We start from the raw sequence: 26,794 nt of genomic DNA, 5'->3' as shown, positions 1-26,794 counted from the left end.
TGGAGATAGAGAGCAGCTTCCCTGGATGCCCTGGGAACTTAAAGAAAGTGTTCAGCTGAGGCTCCCAGTTGCATGTCCTCTTTTAAAGGTCCAGGGTGCAGTGAGCCTGAGATCTCCCTGATGTCAGGCTCACTGTACCCCATCATCTGCTGGCACCCCCCCCCCCATTCTGCCTCTGGGAACTGAGCAGGGGTGCTAGGTCCAGGACCTGAAGCTGCCCCCAGCACAGTCCTGCTTGGGCAAGGGGTGGCTGTATCCCAGATCCTAGGGCTACCCCATGCTGGATCTGTCTATCATGTCTATTCCCTAAAATGGATCTGTCTGTTCCCTAAAAATGCCACACATTCAATTTAAGGTGTGATAAGAATGAGCCACAAATATGTTATATCTTATATGTGAGACTTCTTTGTGGCCTTTGGCTATATTATCATACCCTAAATTGGCTTTAACTTGTGGCAGGGTTACTGTTTATTGTGCAGTTAACATCTTAGTCATATCCTAAATATGATGCGTGTCAGGGCTGTAATGTTCCATATGTTATCCTAATACAACTGTGTTAATGACTTCTGTTTGAGCAGGAGCATTTTTCTCTCTTCCATATTTTTTCTTTTCTAGAAGCAAGAAACTGTATTTCCAGCTGCAAGTGTATACAGTTTCATGCACAACTCTTATTTTGGATCTTTTATTTGGTTACATGTTTACAACCAGTAGGCATTTTATAGATGTGCTCTGGGAGGCGGGGGTGGGAGGGGGTATTTTAATTAGTGCAGCTCCAAGAGCCGTCCTAATTAAAGCACCCAGAGTGTCACGTGTATCAGTGTCCCCATACTGACAAATGGTGGCGGGGCACTTTGAACTAAAGCTCTTCAAATGAGCTTTAGTTTAATGGGCCCTGCTGCTATTTTTCAGCATGGGGACGCTGATGCACGTGACGCTGGTAATTACCATGCTCCATCCAGTAGGCTCGACTAATCAAGTCTGCTCCAATGCTCTGTAATTACAGCACGTCAGAGCAGCCTCCCTGCACATGTCTAGGAGCCCAATATTCTTGCCAATTTTTGGTATTTAGGATGTTGTAAGTTAAAGCAAAACAAAATACAAACCTGAAAACAAGTTTGCCTAATAAAATCTACTAAAACTGAATCAGCATGTTTCATTTTACATCTTTTTTTCCCCTTTCCTTTGGTTTATAGGCTGTGGATCTGTTTTAAATCAAAAGGGTGAAGTAGAAATGGATGCCATTATCATGGATGGAAAAAATCTAGCCTCAGGAGCGGTATCTGCTGTTAAATGTATCGCTAACCCCATAAAGCTTGCTCGTCTTGTCATGGAAAAGGTATGCTGAAAGTTCACTTGAATAAGAAGTCCCTTAGGACTTCATCCTATGTACCTCACTGATTATGGTGTTTGTGTAGTATTTTAAATTGGAATGGAGAAAGAAATCAGTAGTAGTGTTGGAGACTGGGCATGAGTGTTAAGTTTGGGGTTTGTTTTTTGTTTTTAAAGGTTTTTCCATTTTTTTTGATTTGCTGATGTTTATGCAGAATTTTAAAAGGTTCTCCCAAACTGATATTTTTCTTAGCCTGTACTTTTCAGTTTTCCTTTAGCTAATACTTAAGTTTTGACTATTAACAACATTTGCAAATACTGTTTCTCTCAGATCTCCTGCTTGTCTCTGCAGGAAAAAGTTTGGACAACATAGTGGAGAAAGTATTGTAGGACAACCCTAAAGTTGAATAGTGACTGTATTACATGGTTTAATGGATTGTCCTAGATTGCCTTTTTCACTTCTAATTTAAGAATTTCTGACATAAGTAGATGATTGTCTTGGAAGGGCCAGCACCATGATTTTGTACTTCATGACAGTGAGAATTTAGAAATAACATACAACTGCTACAAGTCAGTCTTCTCTCCATTAACATGTCCCTTCTGTGCATTTACATCAGTAATTTTTCCTGTTTTGTTTTTTTTTTAGCAATGATATAGCCACTGTTGGGCAAGTTTTAGTGTGTAGTGTGCCATTGTACACAATTAGGGTTAAATAATACAATGAATGAAGGAGCTTGCATCCTGTCTAAACTATAGCTTACACTGTTGATAATACATGGGGTACGTGACTTCTGAGGAGAGGCTGAGGGAACTCGGCTTTTTTAGTCTAGAGAAGACGAGACTGAGAGGGGATTTAATAGCAGCCTTCAACTACCTCAAGGGTGGTTTCAAAGAAGATGCAGATGGACTGTTCTTAGTGGTGGCAAATAACAACAAGAAGCGTGATCTCAAGTTGCAGCCAGGGAAGTTTAGGTTAGATATTGGGGGAAAAAGTTTCTCACTAGGAGGGTAGTAAAGCACTGGAACAAATTATCCAGACAGGTTGTGGGATCTCCATTCTTGGAGATTTTTAAGACATGGCTAGACAAAGACTTGGCTGGGATGATCTAGTTAGGGATGGTCCTGCTTTGAGCAGATGGTTGGACTAGATAACTTCCTAAGGTCCCTTCCGACCTTGATTTTTCTATGATTCTATAATACTACTGAAGCTCTACAGTGGCTGAAAAGTAGTAAAAATTTGCTCACCTAGATAAATGGATATATTTTTTCATGCTAATATAAAATTTTAACTGCTTTAAAGGTAACATAAGTGAGAGAGAAAATGTTTCTTTGTGTTTATACTTCACAAAAAATGCTTTTATTTATGGAATTTATGTTTTTAAACCATAGATGGTCAAGAAACTTGTCTGGAAAGGGTTTTTGGAAATATAGAGAAGTGGAGGTCTAAAGACATGAGAACTCCCACTCCAGTTCTCAGTAGAAAGATAGGTGCTAGGAATCTCCACAAAGCTGTGCTCTGAAATCTGTGTTTTATCATCATCATCATCAATTTCATTCACTCAGAAAACAAGTCTTACAATTTTGGATTGACAGTCCTTTGCTTGGTCATTTACTCTAGGTTCATTCTTATTTTTATTTTTATTTTTTTTTTTTTTTTTTTTATAATGCAACGAATGCTCCTAATAGCCCTGGCAAAAGCAGGGTAGACAAGATGAAACACTTTAACATTTTAACTGTAACAACATGCAGAAATGTGCTCTTTCATTTCTTGGTGAAATCTGTTCCTCTGTGTCCAGTTTTCTCTTAACCAAGCTTCACATGGAAAACTTTGGGTACATGGCAGATCTGTGCCTTGCATTCTCAACCTCTCACCCTCTGCTGGTCACTGTTCCAATTTGAGCAGAAGACTAACTGTTGCCATTTTTCTAAGCAGAAATTTTGGGCCATGAGCACATTTCTATACCTTGCAGACCCCATCTCTGTGGTACAAAGATGATTCAGAGGCCACTAGTATGGCTGCTCTGTTCACAATACCCATCCTACACAGCTTCACTAAACAGAGCACCTTAGTGGGATAGCAGCTCACCAAGGTGAATTTTACTCGTCTAACTTTGACCTAATCTACCTACTCTGACATCACACACACTGTTTTAATTGGACTCTGTTTATAGAAGATAAGAATTTTAGCTGTTTTTTCCAAAGCAGTCTGATATTATTTATGTATATACATTTTTTTCTTTGTATGAACTAGGATTTGTCTTGAAAACCATAAGAAATGAAGTGGGGGGGGGCAGGATTTTCAAAGAGATTTCAATAGAAGTTGGGTGCCTAAATCTATTAAATTTAAGAAATGCAGCCTGAATAATAAAACGGCAGCTTGTGATTATCTCTGTTTCATTTCTGTTTTTGGGCTCCATCTGCTGGCCAGAACTACACTTTTGGGTCCTTACAGTACACATGGTATCAGTTTACTGACTTTTGGGCTAAACTTTGCCAAGTGCCATGGTGGTTTCCACATTTTGGATGAAAATAAGAGTACCAGAATAACTCGCTTATGGCTTACTGGAAGGCAGCTTAAGTCTCTAGAGGTGAAGGCCTTAGTACATTAATGTACTGAGCCAAGAAGTCCTTTAGAAAGCAGTTCCTGTTAAATTATTTCTCTTTGTAATGGACAGAAATAGAACACTGATGTATGGCTGGTTCTTGTGTGTGGTGGGGGAAGGAAATGGTAAATATCTCCTAGGCTCTCAAAGCAGAGGGAAGAAAAAAAAAATTCAGACAGGCAAAGATCCAGTGAAGGCTGGACATGCATATAAATTCCAATACCTGAATTATTCTGTTCCCTAAATTAGCTAAAATTAAGAAGTCTATTTAGAAGGTAGACATGATAATTTTCAGTTATTTTTGTATAGTGTATGTGTGAACTCCACTGGGTCAGGGAATACCCAGTGTTGTTATTATTATTTAATTTTAATATCCAGCAGTGTTTCATCAGTATGTTACCTACTATTGGATATCAATACATAATTAGTCTATTACCAAGGTGCTACATATTGAAGAAAAAAGAGAACCTGTCATGCAGTCCTAGTAAAAACTAGCTCAAAGGAATGAGCCATTGTGGTGATTTCACATGATGGCAAAGTTTCTTGGTTTCAGAATGTAGTATAAGGACATAAAGGCATCATCCGAATAGTGTGTACTAAGAAAACCTGATGGGGGAGGGAGAGCTGTTGTGTATAACAAGTTTTCTAAGCATGAAATAATTCTTCAGTTTGAGTGTCTTAAGGTGAACTTGGGCATTCCAGTAAAGTTGACTTGAGAGAATTTCTGTTCACTTTTTAAATAAATAAAACGAAGAGGTTTTTGTTGCTTGTCTTATACTAACTGAAAGATGGAGTTGATGTAATGGAGTGGGCTTCTTAAATACACAAATACAAAGACAAACGGGTCTGCCTTCCTCCTATAACCCTGAGGTGTTGGATTGCAGCTGGCTGGTGGTTTAATAATGAAGGCAGAGGGGGGCAGTATTGCCTAAAGAAACCTGTCTTCCAAATGCAAGAACACTTTGTCTTTGTTAGAATACACTGGCTTTATTCTTCTCCTTCCCTACAAATGTTAAAATGCTCCCAGCATAGATATGTAATCTTTTGTTTGGTAGCATCATTTAATATAATTGGTAATATATCAGATTTGTCCATGGTTTCAGAGACCCAGCCCCTTCTTGGTCTCATTCTGACCTGTTGTGGTCTTCCTGAGTTCTTTGCAACAGAAGAATCGCTTTATTAGCTTTCACTCATTTTTTGACCATGGAAAAATAAAAGCTGGCGTCTTACAAGGGATATCTTGGGTTTAGAACAACTGGTTCCGAACAACTATTTTAAGAATTTAGACATTTTTAGAAGAGAAGAAAAAACACCTTTTACTTGTTTAAATTAAAAAAAAAAAAAAAATCTTTAACCTGCTAGAAAATTGCAGAGCTTGTAGCAAAACAGAGTGACTCCATGCTATACTGAGCAAATATATGAATTGGGAAAGTTGGAGGAGGGAAAAGGGTTTTAAACTCTTCATTTAGACCCTGGCATATCAGATATTTAAACATGTACTTAATTCTAAGACTGTTGTTTTAGCCATGTTGACTTCAATATCATTAAAAGCTATGTTTAAGTGGATTAGGAAGTGGAAGCCCTAACTTAGTCAGGAACAGTACTTGGACCTTCACCAAATGCAAATATTATGGGAAGAAAATTTGAGTTAATTATCAAATTAATAGTATATGCATATCTATGGGGAGGACCTGGGCCTAGGTTGACCAGCAAATATTTGTGAGCATCATCTGAATGCAGTATTATACTTCCAAATGTAATTGCAATCTTTACAAGCTGTAACCAGACTTGGATAGAGGAAAAAATATCTGCAGTTAAGCAGTCTTAAAATTCCTTCAGTGACCTGTTCGAATCAATGTTTAGATAAACTAAGTGTTTGTTGGTTGATTGGAAGAGTGCTAAAAAATTATATCTAGAATCACATTAGCAGCACTGTGTGTATAAATCTTACCTATTTCAGCAAGAATTAATGTCTTGTCCCTTTTCTCTTGTAATAAGTATTGCATAATAGAGAGTATTATTCTGTTAATTAAATTGTTGGTGTCTGCTTAATGGAATTCGTAGTTCAACCAGAAAAAACATAGGCAAAGAAGTTCAAGCTTTCTCCCACTTAATGGAAACAGGATTAAGATCTTACTCATGCTTTATTTTCCTATTTAGCAGGATGTTAAAAACGGAACTTCCTTTGTGTAAATGAGATGTTTACATAAAACTGTACACAGTAAGTCAAGGCACAATCACATTGATTTTCTGTCCCCATCAGACCGAGCACATGTTGCTGACTGATTACGGAGCACAATGTTTTGCCAAGGCCATGGGTGTTCCTGAGATTCCAGGGGAGAAACTCATAACAGAAAGGTCCAGGGAAAGATGGATGAAGAACCTTGAGCCAGATTCTAATCCTCATAAGTTTCAAACGTAAGTACTCACAGTGCTAATTTTCTAAGATTTGTGTAGTTTCAGTATCAAAAAGAAATGTTCCATGTGTAAGTGTTTCTCTAATGCTTCTCCAAAACCACTCACTTACACATGAATTTTTAGATGGTTGGATGTAACCAGTATCGGGTCTGAATCTAGCTTTCCCCCTCCACCTACAGACGTGGGTCACCTCCTCAGTCCTGGAAGTTCTTTAAGCTTAGGCTTGGTTATCTCTCAAGACCCATTTTAAAACCTTCAGCTTCAGTTTTTTTGTAAGTTTTGCTGTTCTAAGATCTTCTGGGGAGAAAGCATTAGTACTCTACAAATATCCTCATTTAAAGTCTCTGCTTAAAAAAAGAAAAAGGAACTAACTCATCTATCATTTGGACTCTGCGATGGTCTGCAACCAGAATGTTGGCACTGCAGTGCCTTACTAAGTAGATGGTGGTGGTGCTAAGTGTGCCTATATCTGCTGCTGTAGTAGCACTGTCTTCAGTACTGATAACATCAATATAGCTGCAATTTAAATTGGGTACTTCACTGCTGGTCATGTCAGTACCTTTTAACTCTCACATTCTCTAGTCTGGGACTAATGCTAATTTTATTGTGTTGTTAATTTATTGTTACTACATGGTGCTTGGAAGGTTTACAGATTTCTAGATTTCTATGAAGCCTGGAATCCCTCTTGATTGAGATTTCATTTCCATTTATTGGTTCCAGTTGTTATCTTTATAATAACTTCAACTTCTGTAATTCAGCATAATTTTTTTTTCTTCATTAGACTAATAGTGTTCAGGGATTCATGATGAAGCTATAGTTTCCTGTGTTGGGTCTCAGACATTTTCAAGACTTACCAGAATTTACTGAAGTGGGCTGAAGTTCACATTAAAAAGACTCAGGAGCTTTTTCATAAGCTAGGTGGGTATTTTCCCCAGTAGTGTGTCAAAATATGTAGCATTTCCAGGCAAAAAGATCTTAATGAACCTTGCCAAACTTTTATAGTGGACTCCTACCTCTTTCTCAACTTAAAAAAAATATAATAATGCTTGTCATTTTTAAAAATGCATTAGATTTCAACACATACCTAATTCGGGGCTAATTATCAACATTAAAATGACATTAAAAATAAAAATGACTGGATTTATTTAGCTGTACATTATTTTTTGGTTACTCAATTCAGCATATGAAATTACCATTTTTTATTGTTATTTGTTGTCTTAAACAAAAACAAATGATCTTACCCTGGAAAAAATTGTCTGTAATAGAGAGGATGTTAAACTATCAATTTCAGGACAGCTAATTGTGAGGAAGTTACTTCTAGCAGCTCTGAAAGCAGTAGATTCAGCATCCTGTTCTATGGGAACTTTAATGATAAAGGTGCATCAAACAGCTAGCATTTAAAGGTTCCAATCTGTAAGTGCCTAACTAATTAAGTCCCTTAATTTCCCAAAGGTCTTCACCACAAACCAGCAATGGCACTTTCTATCAACAGAGCTCTTTTGAGCCATCTAAAAACCTTGCAAAAAAAGAACATCTGCCTCTGCATACCTACACTTCACTTGCTACACAGCTCCTAAACATTGATTTTTCAGGAATAGACATAGTTGGATAGTCCATCATATTCCACCCAGTTTCTGTTTCCTTACCCAGCCATTCTCCCATCTCTCAAAAAACTTACTGCATTGAATTTCTCTTCTGCCTCTTTGAGTAAGAGAAGTGGTCCTTCTTTAGTTTCAAGCCAGTGTATCCTACTTCAGTACTTCTTAATTACAAGGTTGCTTGCAGATATTGAAAAAAACCACAACAAAAAACCTGTCCTTTGTTTTGCTTTAAACTCAGTGTGCTCCTGTGCCAAGTCCAGCACATGCCCAGAAGAGGTAGTGTGTTAATTGGACCCGACTCGCCCAATGTCTGTATAGGTCGGGTGCTTTACTGGGGCTTTTTTTGGTGTTTTTATCTAATAGCTGATTGAATCAGCTATTAAATATAAGTGCCAAAAAGCCCTGCTAAAGCACCCAGTCTGTACAGGTGCTGCGGAGCCCAATCAAACTAACGCAGTGCTGCTCCAGTAAAGCACATTTTATTTTAACATCTGTAAGCAGCCAAAGAAGAATGGAACTTCTCATTCTGGGTCTGAAAAACTTTAGCATTCCTCTGACATTTCAAATTTAGTATGGTCACCTAGCATCCATACTCCTAAATCTAGCTCAGCATGATTGGTTTGCAACTCTTGATTTACAAGGTTCATACTTCTATAGCACTATATACCTAAAGAACGGAAAATATTTATGCTTTCAATAGAATGAAACAATTTCCAATGAAAGATCTTCTCTGTAACAGTAAAGGCTCTTACGAAGATTCTTGTGGATTCCGTATGATGGCTGACCTTTTTATTCAGCCGCATTTCAAGTTCTTACTGTGTTGTGAGGGATTTTTTTGAGTCCGCTGAAGCATGTGCACTCGAATCATACACAATGCATGTAAGGTTGGTTTAAGTATATCTCAGGCAGACATCTGGACATGGCCTCTGAGATTCTTGTATGGCCTCACTAGAGCTTTAGTCACCGAGAGGGCTTCACTTCAGGGAAGCTTACCGTGATTAATCTGGTAGTAATGTGAGATTCAGTTTTCTACTATATTTAACTATGAGGCCTCTCTCTTTTCATAGGAATTGCATCCCTCAGAACTTGGAGAGGTACTTTGTCCTGCAGAATTTCCCAAATTTAGTGTGTTGTTCAAACCACATCCTAAATTCTTACCCAAAGTAATTGATTCTTTTTATTCCATATTTGTTTCTCAGACTTCATCCTAATGAGGGTTGAAATTAAACTGTGCCAATGCCCCTAGAGCCTCAGGTGATATATACAACTCAAGGATTGCAGTTTTTGCTGTCTTTAAACTGGGTAGCTTGGGTGCTGCTGGAAGGGTATCTGCACTTGCACAGAACTTAGCATGAGCTGCAGAACCTGGTCAAGTCTGCAGTCAATACTTCAGTGATTAATCCATGCTACTGCAGCTCCTATTTCTAGCAGTATCCAAGTTAGGGAGCATATAGCTTAGGTCTGTCTGCTTCACTGCTTTCACTGCAATGCAGGTATACTTCTAAACTTCCATATAGAAAAAACTACACACTTCAGGGTTTTCTAGAAAAATGTTGTTTTTGTATCACTTACTGCAAGAACAGTCAGCACAAACCTAGAGGTTCAACAGGTGAGTTTCAGATTGCATTATGACTTTTTACGACTTTGCTACCTGGTATTCCCCTGTTCAGATTAGGGCTTATTTGGCAGGGCCTGGGTATCTTCCTTGAAGTATTTCTGTTCTAGATCTGTGCAAAGTAGTTACTTAGTTGTATTTGTATGTATTTTCATGAATTTCTACCCCGTTATGAAAGCGTTTAGATCACTTGCTGCTTATGGCAATGCTGTATGAAAATCCCTCTGTATCAAGACTTTCACTACCCACCTTTTTGGTTTAGGTTGCTACTTTTGAATGGCCAACACTGGAATATATTTAGTCAGAAATGTAATTTATGGACAAATGCTCAAGGATAAGTTACTTGCCTATACTGTATCTGGAGTTACTGGAGATGCAATTTATACATACACTGCAAAATCTGCCCTCCATCCTTGCTATTTCAGAGTCGTAAAACATCCAGATTCGGCAGTGAAGGAACAAAGTAAGTGTGGGTGGCTGTGAATTTCTGTGTAAAAGCATAAGTCTAGTTGAGGTTCATGTGTAGTTCCAGTCAACACTGCTATTCATAAAACATAGGGTCTAAACACAACAGGAGTGAAATGTATATTGACTACACAAATTAAAGAACCCCAGTTACTGTATAGCTAAGTAATATGCCTTTGTTGCGTTTAACTAATAGGGGACAGGGAGATAGTGCAGAGCATTTTAGGACCGTGGCTAAAAAAAATGCTAAGTAGGTTGACTTCTACTTGATGGGGAACAATTTGGGGGGGTTGAGTGCGAGCATGTGTTGATGTAAATAGTTTCATAAGTGGAATACCTATATGTCTTTACTCCAGAGGCATGTGGTAGTGTAGATCTTCCAGCAGTCCACAGAGACTACTCTCTGATTGGTTCTCCATGACTCTGTTTTGTCTTATTGGGTGAGTGTTGTCCCCAAGTTAATACTGTGATTTTGTAAAAACAAAAAAGTGTGGGGAGGATGACTGAATTGTGCCCAAGGAAAGAGAGTGAGATTCTGGAGGAGATGGAAAAAGAAAGCAGTCCTAGGTAAGACAGAGACAGTCTAAGGGAGGAAAGAGTTGACAAAAGAGGAGTGAGTAGTCACAAGGAGAACAGTAGAGGGGAAAGCAATAGTCTCTGGGAGAACAAAGTAGAGTCCAAGGAAGGACAGAAGGAACTGCAGTGGCTCAATAACAGTTGTTTGTCTGAAACTGAGGTGTTTGCTGTGCTGTTTGAAATGTCAACACCCTCTTGTCCCCCTTTTTGAAAGGGGAGACACCCCTATTCTCAGGAGTTTACCAAAAAGAAGGAGATCTTTGACGCGGGAGTGCTATGGATTGCCAGGGAATCCAGGAACAGAGAAGAGCCAGGGTCTCTAAGTCAGAGGCTTGCCCCTTGTGAAGCTCCTAGGGCTGGCTTCAGGGTGTCTTTTGGGAGAGAGAGACTGCATAAGGCTTCTTCTTGAGGAGTCCTGAGGCGCAACTTCCTCCTAAAAGCAGTGAGATTCATGACAGTCGCATTCAAAAGTTTTCTTCACAAACAGGAGGACTAAGAACCTTTTCTTTCCAAATGAAAGCTTTCATGCTGTACAAGATGAACATATTGTGGGGGGGGATCAGATAAGTGTTTGATGTATGACTTTGATCTGTGCTGTTAACTCTGACAGTGCCTGTTTTGTTACATATTGCATATTGTGTGAAACTTTTTACGTTAAAAACATGGTGATGCGAAAATGAAATTATTTTGGTGTCAGAATTCACAATGTTAAATTTTAGATTTGTCATGATCTTGTATTTTTTTTTAAAACTAGCTGTGGAATGGACACAATATGCTTTGGCATATATTCTTAACTCTACCTAATTTTGGGATTTGTTATTCTTGGCAGAGACCTTGGAACAGTTGGTGCCGTTGCTATAGACAGTGAAGGAAATGTAGCTTGTGCAACATCCACTGGGGGACTCACTAATAAACTGGTTGGCCGTGTTGGTGATACAGCATGTATAGGTAGGGTAAAGAAAAGTGTATTGTTCTTAGTAGAGCTACTCCAGTTCTTTATTTATTTGTGTGTTATATATATTAGTATATATTTAAATGATATATTGACCTGGGTGATCTAACATGTTATGAACATATCAACACTACAGGCAGGTCCTTAATGTAAGAAATGCATTTGTTGTTCAGTTTTTTTAGAGACCTGAACTTAGAAATAGAAGAATTTTATTTTTTTCCTTTCCCTGGAACCCTAACTCAGTTAGGTCTGAGTTTTCACTTTCAGGTCCCTTTTCACAAATCCAGTATCTAACCTGCTTTTGGACTTCAAGACAGGCAAAAGTTCAGCCTTTCTTCCTTCAAGGTGCTATCTGTTAATTATTCAGATCACTTCTAATCCAGGAATCTTTCAAAGAAAGAAATCACAATTAATAAAAAATGGGACTAGATGTTTTTCCTTTCCCCTTATTTCATTTTAATCAGATGCAATTTCAGCTTTGTCATTGGAGTTACATTATATCAAAGAGGAAAATTCAGCCAGAGGTCTCAAAAGTGACTTAAGTTGCCAGTCATTTTAATTTAATGCTTTGAATCTTTCAATATGTTCTTGTTCATTAAAAGCCAGAGAAATCTCACTTGAGAGCATGGCAAGTGGGGACCAGACAAAACATAAAAAATTATTCCTTTCTATATAAAGAGGCTTGAAATCCCTTCCCCAGCAAGTTTCTCTTATGAGGCAGACTTGCCCCAAGGCTCGCCTAGTGTCCACGTCCAAACGAGCACAGACATGCAGTATGTGGCACTGCAGACCTGTCTGTGGCATCACATACCGCACATACAGGTATTCCCTGCATTGCTACCTTGGAGACTTTTTGACCCCAGGAGATGCCAGGGTCAAAAAAACCCAGACTGAAAAAAGTTGGGGCAGCTCATGTGGTAGCAGTGTGCGCTGCCCAAAACCAGAGCCTGGATGGCCGGAGCCACACTCTGGTGGCTGGCCAGGCTTTCTGCTCTGGCTGCAGCCCTGGGAGGTCCCCAGGACCCCAGGTAAGGCTGCTGGGGCCAGCACAGTTGCTGGCCCCAGTCTCCCCTACCTCACCCAGGGCACCCTGCTGCATGCTAGAGCACGCATGGCATGGGTGTGCTACTGCTACTTGTTCAGTGCCACAAGGTGTGTCACTGCTACTTGTCCCTGGGGAAACAAATGTCTGTGCTCATCTAGATGTGGCTAGTGATTTCTTCGTGAAATTTTCATAGAACTGGAATCTGGAAAAATTGTAATTATTTTAGAAAAATATGTTCCAACTTCAAACAGCACTCCTAGCAGCAGCTGATCAGGAGAATAAGAGCAAGCACTTCCTTATGTAGCAAACCTATTTTGCTAGCAAATATTTTGATACCTATTGATTGGATTTTCAGTTTGCAACTTCAGCTGGTTCAGTTGCTGAACCAAGGCTCCTTCTCAACATATCATAAATAGCCTTTTCCCTAAGAATTTTTCATCCCCCGAAGGGTGCTGAGGGAGTTGGCTGATGAGATTGTAGAGCCATTAGCCATCATCTTTGAAAACTCATGGTGATCAGGACAGGCCCTGGATAACTGGAAAAGGGCAAACATTTTTAAGAAGGGGAAAAAGGAGGATCCAGGGAACTACAGAACAGTCAGTTTCCCCTCGGTCCCTGGACAACTCATGGAGCAGATCCTCAAGGAATCAATTTCTAAGCACTGGAAGAAGAAGATGATTAGGAAGAGTCAGCATGGATTCACCAAGGGCAAGTCATGCCTGACCAACCTAATTGCCTTCCCCGATGAGATGAATGGCTCTGTGCATGTGGGCAGACCTTGATTTTTTAGCAAGTCTTTTGATACAGTCTCCCACAACATTCTTGCAGGCCTAAGGAAGTACAGGCTGGATGAATGGACTGTAAGTTGGATAGAAAACTGGCTGGAGCATTGGGCTTAGAGGGTAGTAATCAACAGCTTGATGTCAGGTTGACAGCTGGTATCAAGTGGAGTGCCTCAGGGGTCAGTCCTGGGGCCAGTTTTGTTCAATGTCTTCAATGACCTGAAAGATGGCATAGAGTGCACCCATAGCAAGTTTACAAATGACACCAAGCTGTAGGGAGTAGTAGATACGCTGTGGGTTAGGGCTAGTATTCAGAGTGACCTAGACAAATTGGAGGATTGGGCCAAAAGGACTCTCATGAGGTTCAACAAGGACAAGTGCAAAGTCCTGCACTTAGGACAGAACAATCCCATGCACCAGTACAGGCTGGGGGCTGACTAGCTGGGCAGCAGCTCTGCAGAAAAGGACCTGGGGGTTACAGTGGACAGTAAACTGAATATGAGCCAGCAGTGTGTCCTTGTTGCCAAGAAGGCTGACAGCATCCTGGGCTGCGTTGGTAGGAGTGTTGCCAGTAAGTCAAGGGAAATGATTATTCCCCACTATTCAGTACTAGTAAGGCCACATCTGGAGTACTGTGTTCAGTTTTACTGCCCCCCCCCCCCCCCCCCCCGGCAAAAGGATGTGGACGAATTGGAGGGAGACCAGCAGAGGGCAACAAAAATGGTGAGTGGATTGGGGGACATAACTTATGAGGAAAAACTGAGAGAACTGGGCTTAATCTAGATAAGAGGAGACCAAGAGGAGATTTAATAACAGCCTTCAGCTACCTGAAGGGGGGGTTTGAAAGAGGATGGAGCTAGACTGTTCAGTGGTGGCAGATGACAGAATGGTCTCAAGTTGCAGCAAGGGAAGTTTAGGTTAGATATTAGGAAAAAAGTTATCACTAGAAGGGTAGTAAAGCAGTGGAACCGGTTACCCAGAGAGGTTGTGGTATCCCCATCTTTGGAGGTTTTTAAGACACGGCTAAACAAAGCTTTGTCTGGGACAATCTAGTTGGGGGTGGTCCTGCTTTGAGCAGGGGGTTGGACTAGATGACCTCCTGAGGTCTCTTTCAACCCCTAATTTTCTATGGTTCTATGATTAGTATAACCATGTCCTGTGATGAGAGAGAATTTTACCATTATAATTATCTTTGAATTAAAGAAAATTGAAAGAGTCAAAAACTGAGAAAATGACTCAATTCTCCAGAGTGCCTAGACACAACTCCTACTTTTAATTGTCCTGGACCAACTTTAATTTTTTTTTTTAAAGATGTAGTTCAGTGAGTGGTAGTTGTGTGAGCATTTTGTTAGGTTATAAATTTGGCTGTAGAAACTGACCTTTTGTGTTGTTCATGAATTGACCTCAAGGATCTTATTCCAATCCTCTGTAGTGATGCAGGATATACTGTTCTTACACTACCCCAGGGTTTCTCAACTGGTGGGACACTCTAGGTGGGACTTGGGTCATGCCACGGTGGGACTTCCAGTTTCACTTCTGCGTGCGTGTTTTGATTGGCTGCTGGGTGTATTTCCCCCCCTCCCCGCCCCCCGCGTGCTCTTTGACTGGCCTCTGCAGGGACCTTCCCCTGCACCCCCACTCGTCGACCAGTGGGACCAGGATTTTTTGACCTTGCATAGGTGGGACATAAGGTGCAAAAGGTTGAGAACCACCACACTACCCCATGCAGATACCCAACCAACCTTTCCTTGTAAATCTTCATGGAAGGAGCATTCACAACCTTCTTAGGTAGCCTGTTTTAGTGTCCTACTGTGTGTACAATTAATCATTTTTCCCAAGATTTGTTTCTCTTTGTCCTTCCCCCTCTTTTCTTTCTCTGGTGTTTTTTAATCTTCTTTATGACAACCTTTTAACTATTTGAAAACTGATACTATGTCTGTCCTGCATGTCCTTTCCTCCATACTTAAATCTATTACTTGATTCAGTAGGAAGGAAAAGTTACCCCGGGGCTCCCCTAGATCACTGCACCTTTTTAAATGTGCCAACAAGCTTGAAAGCTGCTCTCCCCTGCTTATTAGCATGCTGTCTGTCCTATTTCCTAGCTAGCTCTTGCATTGTGTCTGTTGTCCATTGGTCTTCACATTCCTACAGTGTTCTTTTCTAGCCAGTTATTTGTTAGTACAGGCACAGCTAACTCCTTCTTAGCACCTGATCATCTACCTCCCACCATTGCCAAAGTTGCCCTGCTGCCCTTTCCTCAATCCACCTGCATCTTCTCTTTGGAACAGGAAACTGTATTCATCTCTCCATCCTAATCTCTAGTTCCTTAGTTTTCTTCCTTCCCCATTGTGTATTACCTTTCCAACCTTTATATCTTAACAATCAGCCTCTTCCAGCTGTTGCTAATTTCTCTCATATATTCTGTTGCTGAAACTATATTAAAAAAATCAGAAAAAAAATCACATATTACCTTAAAGGGGTTTTGCCTCCCCAGAAGTCAACAGAATTTCCAGAAATTGACCTGTAACTTGAAATAATAAATTTCTGGGTTTTACCTGTTTTAATCTTCTTTATTTTTATGAACGGGGATCCTGGTTTTCTCTATTTAAAACCCCAAAATCTGCGATTAAAATGAAGCACCACTATATATATTGGTATCAACTGAACACAATGTTTTATTGATATATTTACAATTTTAAAGCAATCTGAAAGCCTATCAGTGCCTCAATCACTATAATAAAATACATTCTAAATACTTATAAATTTTGTTATTTGATTTTTGGGGTTTTTATCCTGGAAAATTAGAGCTCCCCCTGCCCCCTTCACTCACCAAAACGCAGGTCCAGGCCTCTCACTCCCAAGCCACAGCCCCCCGCCATCCCAGCCCCGCCAGAGGGAGCCCCCAGCTGCCAGGGCTACAGGGCCAGGGACTTGGGTCCCCAACCCCCTCCCCCCAGCTCCTTGCAACAGCACCTGAGCCCACCTGCTACCTTCAGGAGGCAGTGGCCACTGCGATGGAGCAGAACCTGGCTCCACATCCCCCATGGGCGGCATGGCCAGAGTGTAGCCCACAAGGGGGGCAGATGTGGGCTCAGGCTCCCCACCCTGCTGCCCTCCCCCAGTGCCTCTGTGGCCCAGCTGGCAGGACCTGGCATGGCAGGGTAGACTGGCTGGGCAGGGAAGCTCGCTGCCACCACTGCAAGCCTAACGCTGCCATGGCGAGGCAGCAGCAAGGGCCACAATTCTGTGCTGCCGCCCCCACTGCTGCTGGAGGGGCAGGGGGCTTGCAGTGGCAAGGAGTTTCCCCGCTCTGCCCTGCTGTGCTGGTTCCTGCCCACTGGGCCACAGAGGCCCCAGGGGGAATGCAGCAGGGCGGGGAGCCCCGAGCCCACACCGGGCAACCCACCTCCACCCTGTGCACAAATCTGGGGGGGCATGTGCACAGTGCTGGGGAGCCAGCCCTGCCCCCCAGACGAGCCACCCGCGGCTCTGTCCTGCTCCCCAGGAGGGCCCTGTGGCTGCGTATTCTGGCCCTTTGCCCCAAGCCCCACGCACCACCTGGCTGGGCAGCAGCCCCAGCCATGCCCGACTCTGTCCCTATGGGGGCCTTAATCCTTCCTCCCCTCCACCAGGCTTATCTGCAGGAGCTACTCTCCAGGCTGCCTGGTGACCATGTACACATGTTTGCACAGATATACACATGGCACCCCCTGCCTGACTGCCCTCCTCCCACTCCCCCAGTCCCTTGCAGGCTGAATTCTGTCAGCCTGCAGAGAGATCTCTGCAAAAGTGAAACATCTGCATGTTTCTCCATTAATTAAAAATCCACACATTTCTTGGGTAAAAGGGGAAATCTGTGATGTTTTCCGTTTTTCTGTAAGAAAAAGAAAACCCAGTTCCCTGGTTACAAACCATAGAGAAGAGTCGCATAAGTTATGGGTTTTTTTTTTCTTTCCCTATGTTCTCTGAGCAGGAAGTGGAGGTTATGCTGACAACCATGTTGGTGCTACTTCTACCACAGGGCATGGAGAAAGCATTATGAAGGTGGTTCTAGCACGATTGATCCTGTATCACATGGAACAAGGTATAATTTAAATTCTGAATGAAGGAAAGTGAAGTTGGAACTCTCACCAAACATTCACAACATGTAAATTATACTCTTTGTGTTGCAGTTTTTCTCAGAGGTTTTTGGTTGAGTTATTTCTAAGAACACAAATATTAGTAAGAGTAATAAAACTGTAAACCAGATAAATTCCAACTGTCTAATTACCAAAAATATCCTTACTGCTCGAGTCTGTCACATTTTAGATTCAGTATAATAAAATGTCATTAACTATGTACATTATTTCATGTTTGACCTTTCTTAAACAAATAACTTTACCTATTTTAAACAATAGCTTCATGAGCAATGAATTTGAAAACAGGCAAGGAGGAGAGAAATACTAGAGTTCTGTAACAAAAAAAGAAGTATATTGAGATTCTGTACAAACAGGTTATAACAATAGGATTAAATAATGGCTCATAGCAAAAGACAGACATTGGAAAATACTTTTTGTATTTAAAAAGAAATGAATATGACTGAAATTTAATTTTGTTTTGAAAAGTATTCTGAACTGTATGTTAGGTAGACTCTGTGCTATGTGGTAAACAGCTGACATGGAGTGTCTCATGTGACTGTAACACAATCTAACTGCGGGTGACCCTTTCGAGCTTTACCTTCATGAGTTGGGATGTCATTGAAACCCTTGATTATATTACATCCTGTAAACCTAGCAAAAGCGCCATACTTGTATTGCATGCAATTATAAAACCATTAATATAGACATCACTACTACTTTTAGATAGCTGCACTTTACAGTTGTTACAAACATCTGCTTAACTTCTGAGATTCTTAACAGAATCTGAATGATGGTAGAACACTTCTAATTTACATATTTATTAGAAAAACATTAAACAGGAAATCTAGTAACAGCTGAGATTTCTATACCTATCACGTGTTTTATTCATGTATGCTATTTGTAGTTAACTCTCTTGACTTGGCCAAAAGAAATAAGGTAGAAGCATAAAATATAAGATCCCATGCAAGTTTTGTGCCTTCTTAAAGACCTTATGTGCCACAACTTCACCTCTGTCATCTATTCATTCCTTTCATATGTAATGCCCCAAACTTTAAGTTACTGTAAAGAACTATGAGCCAGATTCTTTTCTCATTGACAGAAATTTTGCAATGGAGAAAGAAATCTCATTAAACCTATTTCTCACCACTGCAATCACTTCTTTAAAATATATATGTATTTCTAAATATTTCCTGGGGGAAAACTTTCTCCATACCCTGAAGTATAATCCTACTGGCAGGCAAATACCATAATGGACTGTCCTTTGTCCCTTAAAGAGGGGGCCAAAATTAATCCTACAAGTCATTGCAACTTTGAGTTCTGGAGCAGTCCACAGAAGCAGCATATTTAAGAATAGTGAAAATTCCTAAATTAATAATTTAAATAAACTTATTTTAGGACCATTCCTGCAGGGCTTCAGTCACATGAGCAACCTATGTTCACATGAGTAGTTCCAGTGACTTTAGTGAAGCTACATAAACAAGTAAAGGACTACGGTGTTTTGCATTAACACCCATGTGTAGGGTAAAATTTACAAAAGAACCTGCCTCGCTGACAGAGAGACATAAGCTCTTAAGTGTTTGATTCATTTTTGAAAATTAGACCTAGTCTCCAAAGAGACTTTGAAAAATGCCCTCCTCAGTACCTATATTTGGAAGAGAAATAACATATGTAATAGCACTCAAGATACGTGTAAGGCAGCCTGGTTGTCCCTCAACACTTTTTTCATTTGTAAAAATCACTATAGTTTCCCAGTATTTGAAGGATTTCATGGAGCAGTATGCTTTGTTTCTACAATTAGATGGATGCAAATTCAGTTAATTCTTGTTGCATATAAGCTGTGAACTGTTGTCAAAATCTTAACATCTATTGGAATTTTTGCCTTATGGCAGCAGCTGTTGCCTTGATGAAAAGTCGTAGAATGAAATCCTTACCCCGTTCTAGTCAGTAGCATTAATTTAAATTGCCAGGATAGCACCCATAGCTAAGATAATAAGTCTCAGCCAGCCAGTATAACAAAGATTGCGAATACATTCCATTCTGTTCCTCTCCACCCGCCAAGTTTGAGGAAAGGCTTCATGCATATCACTAGTAGGAAATGTGCACCCTACTGTACGTAACACCATAGCTGATTTGGTATGAAGACTGAGTACCATTGCATTTCTGGACAAAAATGCAGGGCTATAGCTTATACATTAGAGCCTAATAGCTAATACCAGACTTCTATGTATGATGCAAACAATACTTTCAGCTTATTTATAAAATGTTCCAATTAATAAGAATTAGTAAGTGTGGTAAAGAATATCTATTAGCTCCTGGTGTCTTTGTATAGTCCATTCAGCCTTATTGTCACAAGCATAGTTTAACCACCTACAGATCCTGTACCTGCAATAACATTACTGTCCAAATTACCAAAATTAATACCATACCTAAATTTATACTCTCTGAGCTCTTCAGTGTTCTGTGGGTTTATGACTGGGGCAATGTATTTATGATCATGAACATCATGAATTTGAAGGACAAATTTCATGGCAGGCTTCTAGCAGTAATTTTGCAGCATACTGAGTGTAAACACCCACAAAAAACACAGCGTGTCACTGAATTACAAGGTTGATCACTTACTCTACTTCAAAGATCGAAACCTGTGAATAATTTGAAGCTACATAACTGCTTTGCTATAGTAATGCAATTCTTTTGCAACTGTTCACATCCTTCACATAAATGAAGTATTTCCCTCTTCCTTGTTCTACTCGTAAATAGTTGGCATTTAATAAGGGAAGGAAATAGAAAGGGGCTGGTTCTTCATAGAGTTTGAAGTTTGAAGGAAGTTTTGCATGGATTTCTACGGGAGCCTGATGTAGGTTTTATGTAACTGTTAATCTTGTGTTCTTGTTTTCAGGGATGTCACCAGAGGAGGCTTCTGATACTGCTTTAAATTGGATGAAAACAAGGGTGGGAGGATTGGGAGGTGTCATTGTTGTCAGCAATTCAGGGGACTGGGCAGCAAGGTTCTCCACCAAGCAAATGTCCTGGGCTACAGTGAAAGATGACCAGTTGTATTATGGCATTTACACTGGAGAGAGGCTTACAAAATCCTTTGAAGAAGCACTAACATCTGAAGGATTTTGAAGATGTAAAAGTCGACTGCAGAGCAAAGTAAAGATCCAAAGTCTTGGTGCAGAGAAAATTGATGTCTTTTTCAGAAAAGATCTATCCCTATTAAATATTTCAAGAACTCACCATGGTTTGTAAGCAAACAGATTTAGACACAGAACCAATCATGACTCTGGATATTGAAATGTCTCTGAAAGGCACAGGGTTAAAATACAGGCAAGTGATGCATGTAAGTTTCCCCAGTCTTCTGGTTAGTGCATCAGCCCTACATTAGAGATAGGCAGTGTCAGAATGAGAGAGGAATTCATCTTCATTCTTAATCTCTGAGACTTCCAGGTCAAGTGATGATGCAGCAGTGAGGTAAACACCTGGCAATTAAAAATTGAACTTTAACAGCTGCTTCTCTTTATTGAGAAGCAGAATTTATTTATATGTTTTATTGAACCAACTATATAGTTAGGAGAGATGTTAGACAGGCTTTTGAGCACAAAATCCTCTTATTCATTTTAGAAAAGAAACAGATGCAGTCTAAGCTAAATAGTAAGTAAAACAAGAACTTTACCAAGGTCTTTGAACACCCATCATTTGGTGACAGCTGTCAACTAAGCTACATTTAGACTACAGTATAAAATTTAAGACTACATCATTATCAAAACCTTGGAGTAACCAGTCCTTAATCATTTAACTAGGGAAAACATGACGTCCCTGCCTCAAGGGAAATCTGACACTTAGAAGCTTTAATGTATTTGTTAGTTTTATGGGGGAGGGAGGGAGCCACAAACTAAAATTAGGTGGGGGAGAATTTTATTAGTTAGGTCTGTGTTATAAAGAGGAAAGCCAAGACTTCATTAATTGTAAACAAAGCAGCAAACAATCTTTGTTGGTTAGATTAGAAGGTGATAGGCACCTCATAAATACATAGATGAGAGAGATTCATGATGATTAACTGGAAAGTAATTTTCTGAAGTAATTAAGTCATAAAAGCAAGCTATGCCACAACAAATAGAATTGCCTCTGTTAACAAGCTTTCTTGATATGAAGCTGATGCAGTCTTGTATGAAATCTATAGTACTTAGTTAAATTTGTGGTAAGCTTTCAATTCCTCAGTGTCATAGGTGTTTACTTTCCCGTTTCCCAATGTAATTTTTTTTCTATGAAAATACAGTTTATTTGTGAAGCAAGAAATTTTGTAGGAAGACTCTTTCATAACAAATCTTCGTGAAAGGAAACCCTGTTTTCTACTGTTAACCACACCTATTATATTTTATGACTACGTAATTTAATAACCTAACATATGTTTAGCCATGTTATGATCTGTATCTCCTCTGAAAACAGATGATCAGCTTCTGGTATGCTAACAAACTACAGCATGTTCCTTTATGAAATATACCAAATAAACGTACCAGATCTTAACTGTGTTTTTAAAATCCATTTCCAATATAAAATGAAGCATGATGAAGTAGATTATTTAGAATGGTAGGTTTGTCAATCTTATCTAATTGTCTTGCACTTTAACCCACATTTCTCCAGAAGTTAAAAATGATTGATATCTAGTGGGATGTGGACAATCCATGGGAAAAGAGTATTTATTTATTTTTTTTATGAAGTACTAATGTATTGCATTGCCTAGAGGAGGGCATGAAATATATCTGTTGATCTGGTCATCAGCTGCTGCTTGTCAGATTACAAAGGAATTTAGGGTGAGTCTGGTAAGCTGTCCTCCTGCTGTGTGAACATAAGGAAAAATCATTTTTTTTTTTTTAATCAGAAAGGGACTCCCAGTGAGTTCAAGAACCTATATGGAAAAGCACACACTTCTCAAAACAAAAGATGAGTACAGGGCCAGATTATCCTTGGCCTGTGTGGAAGGAAGCGGTATGAGCTTGGCTTCATGCACACAACATTCTTTGGAGCCTGTGGGAGCTCTGTTTAGTTTGCAGCCTGTAGATTTTAAAGCAGTTGAGACAAGGAAGATAGTTGAGTTCTACTAGACTCCACAGTCCACCATCACCCCAAGCAGGTACACTTACCTGAAGTTATAAAAATCCATCTTGCTCTGCTACATTGTGCTATTGGCTGCATTCCTCCCCTTATGCAGGGCAATGGAAAATAAAAATCCTGCCTTTATAACTAATACTTGGTCAGAGACCTATCCCTTTTTCATCTGGATCATAAAGAAGCTATCATAAATCACCAGCGTGAGGAATTTAGGTGAACATCTCTCCTGACCTTTGGAGAGACAAACATCTATCCCAGAACTAAAACCCGGATGCAATATAACATCATTGGTCACCTTAGTCACAGTCAGTAGAAATCTAGTGTCATTAAAAGGCACATTAAGTACCTAATACATGGTTAATTCATCTCAGTAATTGTATCCTCAGAAAAAGTACTACAATAAAACTGGTAGTTTATCATGACTAACATCTGTCCCTTGTGTCTTATTTTCTCTTGATTAGAAGAATTGTATGTAGTAAGATGTTTTGTTGTAATAGAGGGGGTTTTTTTAAATGCTTATGTACTGTTGCATATTCCTGGTGTTTTTGTTCGTTTGTAAGGGTCAAAAATGGGTGTCTTGCAATTGGGGTGGAAGGTAGTGAGGTTTGTGATGGTCCTTAGAGCCTTTGGAGTCTATTTTACAGTCTAAGCGGCTTTAGAATGAATTCTGGACATGGAAACTGCATGCTGGCCAAGCAGGGCCCTTCCACCCATGAGGGTGGGAGCAAGGGTATGTTGGGGTGTGTCCATATGTGTGGGTGCTTCACTCCCGACCTCATGGGCAGGGCTTGGTGGGATGCAATTCTTTGTGAGGGAGCACTGTGGGCCAGATGTAAATGCCTGGCAGTTTGGATCTGGCTCATGGGCCATATTTTGTCTGCCCCTGCTTTACCAGAACCTGTACTGTTGAAAAAAATTGCCATGAAAAGGAGTGTTCTTTGCATGCAATGAAGCAGTAACAGTTTAATCCTAGGTTTAAAGTATCTAATGCAAATAAGTAACCCTTTTATTGTATTTATATGTAACAGATTGCATATATTGATTTTTTTTTTTCTTTTTGCCTGCCTTTAGAAGAGGTTCCTGCCCAAAGAACGTTCAGTGAACCTGAATGATGCTGAGTGAACAGAAAAATAAATGTTCATAGGAGGTAACAAAAAGGCAGGGCAAAAACATGTGAGGTTACAACTGTAACCTCAAATTGGAAGGGGGGAGGGTCCTCTAATTTGTTGAGTTTTTACGTGGATTTTAAATTACTCACAAATTAAATCTGTAGGAGATAGAGGATTATGGGATTGTATGGAAATTTGTCTTTAAAAGATCCTGTTTTTTTCAATGTATGACTTTGTCCCACGTTTTAGTTTTAGTGCTTTGGGACAGAGGTTCCAAATTCCATTGAAATAAATTATCTGTCACTAGGTTGCATCCCCCATTCAGTTAGGGACCTGCACATTCCCTGATCTTTCTCTTGCTGCTGTCATACTTGTAGAAACCCTTCTTGTTACCCTTCACATCCCTTGCTAGCTGCAACTGCAGTTGCATTTTGGCCTTCCTGATTTCATCCCTGCATACCAAAACAATACTCTTACACTCATTCCCCAGTTGTTTGCCCAAGTTTCCACTTCTTATAAACTTCCTTTTTGTATTTTAGCTCACTGAAGAGTTCACTGTTTAGCCAAGCTGGTCTTCTGCCATACATGGTAGTCTTCCTGCACATTGGAATGGTTCACTCCTGCACCCTTATTGCTGAAAAGCAATAGGAAATGGATAGTTATGGATGACCACATAAAAAGCAAGATGAAGGATATGGGAATGTGCAAAGAGGGCAAAGCTACACCAACTCAGGCAGAAGATTTCAGGTTTACAAGTGGCTCACTCAGGATATGGAAAGTTGAACTCTTCACTGCATGTACAACAGCACAGATGTGAAAGGGTGAGAGGATCTTGGTTTCCCCTTCAGGGCACTCCTTAGCCTCGTCCACCAGCATATTGGGGACATGCAAATACCCAGCAGCATTCATGAAGTGAGCTTCCTAGAGTTCATAACTCAAATAGACAGACAAGGTTCCTTGGGTGAATTTGATATCTTTTATTAGACCAACCCAAATGGTTGGAGAATAGTTGTTAAGCAAGCTTTCGGGTTCAAAAACCCTTCGTCAGGCTAAGGAAGCTGCAGCAGTTGGTGTGTGCTCTTCCTGGATGGAATGAAAAGTAAACAAGCCAGGGGCTGGGCTGGGGAGTCCGTTGCCAGGCAGATTATAATGTATCAAAAATCCAATGTCTATGTTTAGTCCATGATCTCTAGTATCCAGCAGGTTGATGAAGTGGATCTCATAGGCTCGTCTCTGGGAAGTGTTGTGTAAGTTTCCCTTGAGGATCAGGACTGAGAGATTGGAGAGAGAGTGGCCCTCCTATGAGAAATGTGCCCCCACCAGTAATTGGGTATTTCTGTCTTTGATGGATTTCCGGTGTGCGTTCATTCTGGTGCGCAGTTGTTGTTTGGTTTCTCCTACATATCTTCCATCAGGGCATTTGGTGCATTGGATGAGGTATATTACATTTCTGGAGGTGCAGCTGTAAGATCCTGGGATGCTGATGGCTCTGTTGTGGGGTGTAGTAATAGTGGGGGTGGTGGAGATGTGTAGGCAGGTTTTGCATTTCTTGTCCTGGCATGGTCTGGATCCTTTTGGTGTGTTCTGGGCTTGAGGAAGTTTGCTTCTGGTGATGAGGTTGGCAAGGTTCGGTACAACCCAGAATATAGACCCAAAGATATTACTGAGCTTATACACTTCATCCTCACACACAACAATTTCACTTTTAATAATCAACACTTCCTCCAGATGATGGGAACAGCTATGGGCACTAAAATGGCCCCACAGTATGCCAACCTTTTTATGAGCCACCTAGAAGAAGACTCCTCAAGAACTGCACCATCAAACCCTTACTATACCTAAGATACATCGATGACATCTTCATCATTTGGAGTGAGAACCTGCAATCTCGGAGTGAGTTCCATCAGAAATTCAACAGTCACCATCCCTCCATCCGATTTCCTTTAGAATACTCCAGCACCAACATCTCCTTTTTAGACACAATGATCAGTATCCAGAAAGGTAAAATACAGACCACAGTACACAAGAAACCCACAGACCAACATACATATCTGCACAGAACCAGCAATCACCCTAAACACACCAAAAAAGCTGTGATATACAGCCAAGCCCTCAGATACCACGGCATCTGTACTGAAGAGAACACCCAGGATTGCCACCTCGCCAATCTTAAAAAGGCTTTCACCCAGCAAGGACACTCCTGCAGAGAGGTAGATCACACGTTTGAAAGAGCCACCTGGATACCACGTGAAGAACTGCTGCAGTACAGAAGAAAAACACCCACAAATCGCACACCGCTGGTTATGACGCATCACCCCTCCCTTGAACCTGTATGGAAAATCCTCAAAAAATTGCAACCCATATTAGAAAGAGACCCTATTCTTAAAAAGATCTTCCCAGAGCCACCCATCCTAGCCTTCAAACAAGCACTGAACCTCGCCAACCTCATCACCAGAAGCAAACTTCCTCAAGCCCAGAACACACCAAAAGGATCCAGACTGTGCTAGGACAAGAAATGCAAAACCTGCCCACACATCTCTACCACCCCCACTATTACTACACCCCACAACAGAGCCATCAGTATCCCAGGATCTTACAGCTGCACCTCCAGAAATGTAATATACCTCATCCAATGCACCAAATGCCCTGATGGAAGATATGTAGGAGAAACCAGACAACAACTGCGCACTAGAATGAACGCACACCGGAAATCCATCAAAGACAGAAATACCCAATTACCGGTGGGGGCACATTTCTCACAGGAGGGCCACTCTCCAATCTCTCAGTCCTGATGCTCAAGGGAAACTTACACAACACTTCCCAGAGATGAGCCTATGAGCTCCATTTCATCAACCTGCTGGATACTAGAGATCATGGACTAAACATAGACATTGGATTTTTGATACATTATAATCTGCCTGGCAACGGACTACCCAGCCTAGCCCCTGGCTTGTTTACTTTTCATTCCATCCAGGAAGAGCACACACCAACTGCTGCAGCTTCCTTAGCCTGATGAAGGGTTTTTGAACCCGAAAGCTTGCTTAATAACTATTCTCCAACCATTTGGGTTGG

The 26,794-nt window shown here is 40.5% G+C and overlaps 1 protein-coding gene across 5 annotated transcripts in view; it reads left to right on the top strand.

Moving 5' to 3' along the window:
- The window catches only part of ASRGL1 (asparaginase and isoaspartyl peptidase 1), a 32,571-nt gene extending 9,532 nt beyond the window's left edge, over positions 1 to 23,039 (top strand). For all 5 annotated transcript variants that reach the window (XM_059730962.1, XM_014594459.3, XM_014594458.3 and 2 more), the window contains 5 exons: positions 1,194 to 1,336; positions 6,196 to 6,350; positions 11,437 to 11,555; positions 17,360 to 17,470; positions 20,401 to 23,039. In XM_059730962.1, coding sequence (XP_059586945.1) covers positions 1,194 to 1,336; positions 6,196 to 6,350; positions 11,437 to 11,555; positions 17,360 to 17,470; positions 20,401 to 20,630 — 758 coding nt within the window. In that variant the 3' untranslated portion in view covers positions 20,631 to 23,039. The remainder of the gene's footprint in view (positions 1 to 1,193; positions 1,337 to 6,195; positions 6,351 to 11,436; positions 11,556 to 17,359; positions 17,471 to 20,400) is intronic.
- Positions 23,040 to 26,794: the final 3,755 nt, after the last annotated feature.

The sequence above is a fragment of the Alligator mississippiensis genome, chromosome 1 (assembly GCF_030867095.1).
Source record: "Alligator mississippiensis isolate rAllMis1 chromosome 1, rAllMis1, whole genome shotgun sequence".
In the NCBI taxonomy this organism is placed as follows: Eukaryota; Metazoa; Chordata; order Crocodylia; family Alligatoridae; genus Alligator; species Alligator mississippiensis.
Note: the sequence above shows the minus strand (reverse complement) of the source record. Positions and strands in the feature narration are given on the sequence as shown.